The sequence below is a fragment of the Coregonus clupeaformis genome, chromosome 34 (assembly GCF_020615455.1).
Source record: "Coregonus clupeaformis isolate EN_2021a chromosome 34, ASM2061545v1, whole genome shotgun sequence".
NCBI classification, from domain to species: Eukaryota; Metazoa; Chordata; class Actinopteri; order Salmoniformes; family Salmonidae; genus Coregonus; species Coregonus clupeaformis.
Window position 1 is genome coordinate 45,512,024 of NC_059225.1, and position 9,798 is coordinate 45,521,821.

Genomic DNA, 9,798 nt, shown 5'->3' on the forward strand with positions numbered 1-9,798 from the left:
AGAAACCCAGCAGCGTTGCAGTTCTTGACGCACTCAAACCGGTGCGCCTGGCACCTACTAACATACCCCATTCAAAGGCACTTACAATAAATATTTTGTCTTGCCCATTCACCCTCTGAATAGCACACATACACAATCCATGTCTCAATTGTCTCAAGGCTTACAAATAATTATTTAACCTTTCTCCTTCCCTTCATCTACACTGATTGTAGTGGATTTAACGGGTGACATGAATAAGGGATCATAGCTTTCACCTGAATTCACCTAGGTAGTCTATGTCATGTTTTGTACACTCAGTGTAAATATATATTAAATATCTACAGGTAATACTTACGCAAAATAATTTAGTATCAACATATAAACTACTGTATCTACTGATCCCCTAAACATTTAAAATAACCTCATATACAAATAGTGCTTTCAGAATGGCTACACATAATAAATTAAGCATCTGAATAAAAAATTATATATATACTGTATATATAATCCTACTAATCTTAATTTCCCATATGATTTAGTATTCAGCAGTCTCCCAAAATCAAGTTATATTTTACCAAAGATCATATCAAGTTAAAAACTATATAAAACACAATAAAAAAAAGAACAGTTGGTAGTGTTTATAAAAGCTAATATTCACAGCAGTAGAAGTACCAGTCACCAAATCAAAAAAGAGGATATTTGCAGCATTGTATGGAAAGAAAATATACACTACAGTATGTTTACCATATTCACTGTGCAGTTTCACAGAAACAAAATGGTGAACTCCAGTGTTTGACAGTGGAATGTTGAACTGGGGCTGCCCCTGCAGACTCCCTTTCAAAGGGTAAATCCAGTTTAGCTGTACCTTGCATTCCCAAGTGTGTGTCAATGATTCACTCCCTTTTTACACACTTCTTAATGGCACTCCCTCTTTTCCACTTGTGTTGGCTTTCCTTCTGCGTTTGCAGCACACCACTGTGACTATGATAGCCACTACTATGATCAGAATGATAAGGAGGATGAACCCAGCGATCACACCGATCCCATACTCTGGAGAGGAAACAGGGTTGAGGACCGTTATTGGGCTGGACGGTGATTCTCTCTCTCACTCACACACTCACACACACACACACATAGGGACTTTTCCAGTGTTGGATTTCACATTGAGTCAAAACATGAGTCATTAATTTGACTTTCATCCTTTGCATTCCTAAGGTCTAAGGCACTGTATCACAGTGCTAGAGGCTTCACTACAGACCCAGGTTCGATCCCGGGCTGTATCACAAACGGACGTGATCGGGAGCCTCATAGGGCGGCGCACAATTGGCCCAGCGTCGTCCGGGTTAGGGGAGGGTTTGGCTGGGGTAGGCCATCATTGTAAATAAGAATTTGTCCCTAACTGACTTGCCTAGTTAAATGAAGGTTAAATCAAAATAAATAATTACATTCCCATCCCGATTGACCCACTAGGAGAATGATCAGTACCTAAAACCCTCTTCTTATCATTCCTCACAGTGAGTAAGACGCACATGGCTAATTCTATATTTGTAATACTAGGGCATGGTATTAGCTAATTGGCAAGGATTCGAAATCCTCAGTACCACAGATGCATATCTGAACTCCCTTAAATATAATGGCCAACATGAATTATCGAGTTACAGAATATATTAAAACAGGGCCAAATTTCCTTAATGAACACAACTTGTCAAAAAGATCAAGGCTGACCCATGAGCAAGAAATGTATACTAGAGAATAAAAGACACCAAGACTGCTACCTCAGTAGTAGTACTATTTATCACGATAATATATAAGTATACCATTTAGCAGATGCTTTAATCCAAAGCCACTTGCAGTACAGTGACAGTGAGTGCATACATTTTTAGTATGTGTATGTGATCCCTGCGGGACTTGAACCCATGACCTTGGCATTGCTAGTATCCTTACCTTCAAATAAATCCTTTTTGTCGCCCGGTGAGCACTGTCTTTGACTGAGCTCTCCAAGCTGTTTGTCTGTGCTGCGGGAGGGGATGTAGGCCTGCACGTTGAAGCAGTAACTCACCCCAGGATCTACATCCCTCCTGTCTAGCTCTATCTCACTGCTTGCAGAGATCTTTGTTTTCTAGAGGGAGAATTACATAAAGAAGGGGTTATATTATGTCTTCTTATATATTCAATGTTCTATAACTTGTTCATTACTGTTTTACTATCATAAAACTATCATACATTCATAACACATTCATAATAATATTTGGTTGAGACATTGATCAATGATATTCCAACCTATATTCACCCACTCAAAAAGACAGCCAAAAGTTACTTGAATTTCTAATGTGTTATCACTATGCTTATCACTATTTCTAATGTGTTATCACCAAATTCCAATAGAAAAACAATGTCTGATTTTTGGTTTAGTTGTCACCCTAACGTCTATCACAACGCTTTCAACCATTTAAAAGCACAGCAAAGTTGAAATGGGAATAAAATATCAAATATTTTGTTTATTTATACAACAGATTAATGTGTTATCACTGTGCTTGGTCAGAACCAGATGACCTGGATTGCAGTTGAGATTACATTAAAAGTACATGGTGAAATTGATCAATGCCGTTTGATTCTGCGCAGATTATTACAGCAATTGTGAAGATCTCCACAGACCTGCGATGACCTCTGCATGCCATCTTGAACATGCAAGTGTTATATGATTACATAAGAAGACATGTACAGTTGAAGTCAGAAGTTTACATACACCTTAGCCAAATACATTTAAACTCAGTTTTTCACAATTCTTGACATTTAATCCTAGTACAAATTCCCTGTCTTAGGTCAGTTAGGATCACCACTTTATTTTAAGAATGTGAAATGTCAGAATAATAGTAGAGATAATGATTTATTTCAGCTTTTAATTATTTCATCACATTCCCAGTGGGTCAGAAGTTTACATACACTCAATTAGTATTTGGTAGCATTGCCTTTCAATTATTTAACTTGGGTCAAATGTTTCGGGTAGCCTTCCACAAGCTTCCCACAATAAATTGGGTGAATTTTGGCCCATTCCTCCTGACAGAACTGGTGTAACTGAGTCAGGTTTGTAGGCCTCCTTGCTCGCACACGCTTTTTCAGTTCTGCCCACATATGTTCTATAGGATTGAGGTCAGGGCTTTGTGATGGCCACTCCAATACCTTGACTTTGTTGTCCTTAAGCCATTTTGCCACAACTTTGGAAGTATGCTTGGGGTCAATGTCCATTTAGAAGACCCATTTGCGACCAAGCTTTAAGTTCCTGACTGATGTCTTGAGATGTTGCTTCAATATATCCACACAATTTTCCTTCCTTATGATGCTATCTATTTTGTGAAGTGCAATAGTCCCTCCTGCAGCAAAGCACCCCCACAGCATGATGCTGCCACCCCCGTGCTTCATGGTTGGGATGGTGTTCTTCGGCTTGCAAGACCCCCCTTTTTCTTCCAAACATAACGATGGTCATTATGGCCAAACAGTTCTATTTTTGTTTCATCAGACCAGAGGACATTTCTCCAAAAAGTACGATCTTTGTCCCCATGTGCAGTTGCAAACTGTAGTCTGGCTTTTTTATGGCGGTTTTGGAGCAGTGGTTTCTTCCTTGCTGAGTAGCCTTTCAGGTTATGTCGATATAGGACTCATTTTACTGTGGATATAGATACTTTTGTACCTGTTTCCTCCAGCATCTTCACAAGGTCCTTTGCTGTTGTTCTGGGATTGATTTGCACTTTTCGCACCAAAGCGGTATGACGGCTGCATGGTCCCATGGTGTTTATACTTGCGTACTATTGCTTGTAGAGATGAACATGGTACCTTCAGGCGTTTGGAAATTGCTCCCAAGGATGAACCAGACTTGTGGAGGTCTACCATTTTTTTCTGAGGTCTTGGCTGATTTCTTTTGATTTTCCCATGATGTTAAGCAAAGAGGCACTGAGTTTGAAGGTAGGCCTTGAAATACAGTGGGGAAAAAAGTATTTAGTCAGCCACCAATTGTGCAAGTTCTCCCACTTAAAAAGATGAGAGAGGCCTGTCATTTTCATCATAGGTACACGTCAACTATGACAGACAAATTGAGATTTTTTTTTACAGAAAATCACATTGTAGGATTTTTAAGTGAATTTATTTGCTAATTATGGTGGAAAATAAGTATTTGGTCACCTACAAAGAAGCAAGATTTCTGGCTCTCACAGACCTGTAACTTCTTCTTTAAGAGGCTCCTCTGTCCTCCACTCGTTACCTGTATTAATGGCACCTGTTTGAACTTGTTATCAGTATAAAAGAGACCTGTCCACAACCTCAAACAGTCACACTCCAAACTCCACTATGGCCAAGACCAAAGAGCTGTCAAAGGACACCAGAAACAAAATTGTAGACCTGCACCAGGCTGGGAAGACTGAATCTGCAATAGGTAAGCAGCTTGGTTTGAAGAAATCAACTGTGGGAGCAATTATTAGGAAATGGAAGACATACAAGACCACTGATAATCTCCCTCGATCTGGGGCTCCACGCAAGATCTCACCCCGTGGGGTCAAAATGATCACAAGAACGGTGAGCAAAAATCCCAGAACCACACGGGGGGACCTAGTGAATGACCTGCAGAGAGCTGGGACCAAAGTAACAAAGCCTACCATCAGTAACACACTACGCCGCCAGGGACTCAAATCCTGCAGTGCCAGACGTGTCCCCCTGCTTAAGCCAGTACATGTCCAGGCCCGTCTGAAGTTTGCTAGAGTGCATCCAGAAGAGGATTGGGAAAATGTCATATGGTCAGATGAAACCAAAATAGAACTTTTTGGTAAAAACTCAACTCGTCGTGTTTGGAGGACAAAGAATGCTGAGTTGCATCCAAAGAACACCATACCTACTGTGAAGCATGGGGGTGAAAACATCATGCTTCAGGGCTGTTTTTCTGCAAAGGGACCAGGACGACTGATCCGTGTAAAGGAAAGAATGAATGGGGCCATGTAACGTGAGATTTTGAGTGAAAACCTCCTTCCATCAGCAAGGGCATTGAAGATGAAACGTGGCTGGGTCTTTCAGCATGACAATGATCCCAAACACACCGCCCGGGCAACGAAGGAGTGGCTTCGTAAGAAGCATTTCAAGGTCCTGGAGTGGCCTAGCCAGTCTCCAGATCTCAACCCCATAGAAAATCTTTGGAGGGGAGTTGAAAGTCTGTGTTGCCCAGCGACAGCCCCAAAACATCACTGCTCTAGAGGAGATCTGCATGGAGGAATGGGCCAAAATACCAGCAACAGTGTGTGAAAACCTTGTGAAGACTTACAGAAAATGTTTGACCTGTGTCATTGCCAACAAAGGGTATATAACAAAGTATTGAGAAACTTTTGTTATTGACCAAATACTTATTTTCCACCATAATTTGCAAATAAATTCATTAAAAATCCTACAATGTGATTTTCTGGATTTTTTTTCCTCATTTTGTCTGTCATAGTTGACGTGTACCTATGATGAAAATTACAGGCCTCTCTCATCTTTTTAAGTGGGAGAACTTGCACAATTGGTGGCTGACTAAATACTTTTTTTCCCCACTGTACATCCACAGGTACACCTCATATTGACTCAAATGATGTCAGTTAGCCTATCAGAAGCTTCTAAAGCCATGACATCATTTTCTGGAATTTTCCAAGCTGTTTAAAGGTACAGTCAACTTAGTGTATGTAAACTTCTGACCCACTGGAATTGTGATACAGTGAATTATAAGTGAAATAATCTGTCTGTAAGCAATTGTTGGAAAAATTACTTGTGTCATGCACAAAGTAGATGTCCTAACCGACTTGCCAAAACTATAGTTTGTTAACAAAAAATGTGTGGAGTGGTTGAAAAACGAGTTTTAATGATTCCAACCTAAGTGTATGTAAACTTCCGACTTCAACTGTATAGTTACGGTAGCCTCAAAATGTGGCCATGGATGTGTTACTCATTTTAAGGTTGAATGTTACATTAGTTTGTAAGAGAACCCTTAACTTCGGGCTATTTACTGTATTACAAAAGTAATAGTGAATTGCGTTTGGTTGACAACGCAACCAAATATCAACATTTAAAGTATCTACTGCTTGGATATTTCCATCTGAGCCACTGGCTAAATCCCATTCTTAAACTTTAATTTTTGGTCGAGTTGGAGATGTGAATCCAACATATAATTTGTTAACTTGTCGACAAGTTAATGAGCTAGTTATTGTATTTCAAAAGTAATATTGAATTGTGTTTGGTTGTCATCTTAAACAAAAATCTAAGTTTTAAAAAATGGACTAAATCAAATCAAACTTTAAATGCACTTTAAATAAAGTTTGATTTTATTTAGTCCTATTCTTTAACTTAAATGTTTGGTTGAGATGGGGATGTGAATCCAACATATCAATTATTAATTTGTATACAAACCGAAATTAAAGCCAGACTAAGTCGGTGGCACAGATGGAACTCTCCTTCAAATGTTGATATTTGGTTGCATTGACAACCAAACACAATTCAATATGTAAGGGATAAACGCCAACGTTCTGTACATTACCTTGGAAATAATGGACGACTCAGCAGAGTTCATTTTTCCAAGGTAATGTACAGAATGGAGGTATTTATCCTGCTTATACCACAGTTGCTAAAGAAAACAATACTAAAGCAAACATTTACCGGTAGAAATAAAATAAAAATGTTAACATTTTCATTTTTCTAAGAGATACTTTCTCATCTTTTGGTTGCTAGAGACAGTCGGTTGTTCTATTAGTTCGATATTTATGGACGCGACTCAGTTCGTTCTATATGTTCCGTTTCCTTGCTCACTGCTAATCATGGCTACCCGGACTATTTGCATTGCCCACCCAGATAGATCAATTCTCCAGTAGGAGGTGCTGCCCAGGTCATAGTATTTTTTTCTGATAGTGGATATTACGTTGAAGATCTAGCATTGTTTAAAAGGTACAAATTCAACATATTTTAAACCAGGTTTGTCTATGTTGAAATTTGGTTACCATGATGACATAATCCTGTGGTTGAAATTTCACCCTCAAAACAACAATTACTTTTTTCAAATCCAAATCCACCTAGATTCCATGTCACAATACGTTGACAAATTACATTGAAACAACATTGATTTAACCCGTTTGTGCCCAGTGAGAGGGAGAGATTTCCCATGCAATATAATCAGAAGTGAGCTTTGCAAAACTCATATCATCCACTGCATTTCATTTAATTATATTCCTTGACTTGCTCCTTTAAGGAGCCTACACCATTGACGAATGTCCTCTTTCTCACTTGGTTCGACCCCAGGCCCTAGAGTGCTTTGAGGAACTGTAAATATCTAATGTAGGGCTGACATTTGTATTACCCTCCCCTTTGAGCTTACCTTGCCCGTGCTTGTTGCTTTCCCGAAGGTGACTTTGTACTGCAGCTCATCAGCGAAGACATCCCGGATGGTTCTCTGTTGGTTCTGCTCATTGAACAGGGCTGTGGGAGGGTCTTCTACATACAGGGTGATCTTCTTCTTGTCTTTGCTCACCTCAATCTTGAACTCAGGTCTGCCTATAAGCGCTGGAAGGGAAATGACACGAGAGGTTGACATGCTTGCTTGTCACATTAGGAGCCACTTCGCATGTGGAAAATGTAGTATGCACTGGTATGGCAGCGCAACCATAGGTTTCTATAAGAATGGGGTGCTTGTCTGGTAAGTGTGGAAAATGTGACATTGATATGACTGTAGACAGGTGGTAGTTGGGGTACTTAGTGTCTTCGTAGGGACAAAATAGTATAAATGGTATGACATGTAGTGTAGGTGGCTGCGGTGCAATACTTACTGTCTTCATAGGGGACGAACCTCTCCGAGCGGGTGTGGGGGAACTCTATGAGGTCAGAGTTCACACCACGTAGGGGTTCTGAGAGGACATCAGCGGAGTATTTGGCCTTCAGGTCCACCAGAGAGTTGGACAGGTCACACTCTGTCGCCATTGTCCTGATACAGTGTTGGTTCCTCTCTCTGCTCTGACCAATACTGAAATAGACATAATGGTAGGTTTCAGTCGAAGGCTTATCATTATCTTCAAACATAATTTTTTTGTTCCATTTAGGTCTTTCATTGGGTCTGGGTTGATATCTTAGTTAAAAAATAAGAGAAGTACCACATTTTATTTTAATCTTTGACTTGCATTATAATATTTAGCTCATTGCACCACATATCACACAAATTGTACATAAATAAAACAATGATTTGTATTTTCAGCTCCAAACCCTCTTGAACTATTCACCAGGTTAAGATGCTTCAATTCCTGAAAGACCTTTCAGCGGATCAAAAGTGTAGTCTGATCACATCAGTCCTCACATCTTTCCTCACATATTCCCTGACCTCCTAAATCTTTCCTGCCCTCCTACTGCCCTCCAACACATTACCCTGACTCTTCAAGGTCAGATACTGAGTCTGGGAATAGGTTAGTGCAGACTTACCATGATAATGTTATATAGGCACTGTCTTTTTATATTTAATGGTGACATGTAGGCTAGTGTGTGTGTGTGTCTCTCTGTGTGTGTGTGTGTGTGTGTGTGTGTGTGTGTGTGTGTGTGTGTGTGTGTGTGTGTGTGTGTGTGTGTGTGTGTGTGTGTGTGTGTGTGTGTGTTGTTCCGTCTTCCTTTAAATGCAAAAACCAGTCATATCAGTATGTAAATGCTTTACTTACACAGAATATTCAACAGTGTATGAATAGTTGGAAGGTTTAGGATCCCACATAAGCAGTGTTTTGAAGTTGATCGACAACCAGGAAACATTCTGTGCCTTGGGATAGTCCTCTACAAGAAGAGCAAGATCAGTTAACTACATGTAATGTTAGACATTGAGAATGAGTGAAATTTAAATAATTAGGGACAGTGTCCCTTTTCATGAAAGGTTCACAGGTTGCATTGCCTGTACTGTAAACCAGGATGGTCCCAAGAAGTTGCCAACAAATAATTAGGACATAATGGTTTTAAATGCAGTATGTATATCATTTGATTAATCCATATAGTATCTTTATAGTGTACAGCGTTTAGGATTGTAGGCTATATTTTAATCGTCTATGATGTTTCTGACTCACCTGAAACACAGTTTGTAAAAAAGAATGCAGTACACAATGTCGTAGAAATTAACCTTTCCATTTTCAACATTTTATATTCCAACAGGTCAGTGTAAAAACAGTAATCCAGTCGAGGTAGAGTTAGGTGAATGCGGAATTTAGATGCACACAGAAGCGGTGATCTCAAAAGTTATAGAACTCTCTCTTTGCTTAGAACAATCCCTTTGACTGAACAGGCGCGAGTCTCAGAGCTCCGCAGAAAAAAAAATGCTGATTAGATTGATGTGGTCGGCAGCGATCCACCTCTGATAATGTATTTCAGTCACCTTGTTTCAGCCAACTATATCTATCAAATTTACTGTCTAGCAATATAAAGACGCGTGTCGACCAAATAAGGATGGTCCGGATTGTGGTTTGTTGCCTGGTGGGATGGGCTTATGAGAGTTTAGTGTCATGCAACTTGCTAAACTTTATGTGATGAGAAAACTATCGTAGCGTGTATTTCGAACAGCAGCCGCTGTGTCGCTCCACCAATGTTTCGTCGAAAAAGTATCTACACTGAATAAAAATACAAACGCAACATATAACAAATTCAAAGATTTTACTGTGTTACAGTTCATATAAGGAAATCTGTCAATTGAAATAAATTCATTAGGCCCTAATCTATGGATTTCACATGACTGGGAACACTGATATGCATCTGTTGGTCACATATACCTTAAAATAAAGGTGGGGGCATGGATCAGAAAAC

At 39.6% G+C, this 9,798-nt stretch overlaps 1 protein-coding gene across 1 annotated transcript; it reads right to left on the reverse strand.

The window, feature by feature from the left end:
- Positions 1-133: 133 nt before the first annotated feature.
- On the reverse strand, positions 134-9,457 carry f3a (coagulation factor IIIa). The gene is made up of 6 exons (XM_041862257.2): positions 9,069-9,457; positions 8,676-8,784; positions 7,803-7,996; positions 7,355-7,539; positions 1,924-2,098; positions 134-1,029 (listed from the first exon to the last, which is right to left on the reverse strand). Exons 1-6 carry the CDS (start codon positions 9,136-9,138, stop codon positions 884-886), a joined length of 879 nt encoding a protein of 292 aa, XP_041718191.1. The 5' UTR covers positions 9,139-9,457; the 3' UTR covers positions 134-883.
- Between the last annotated feature and the right edge of the window lie 341 nt (positions 9,458-9,798).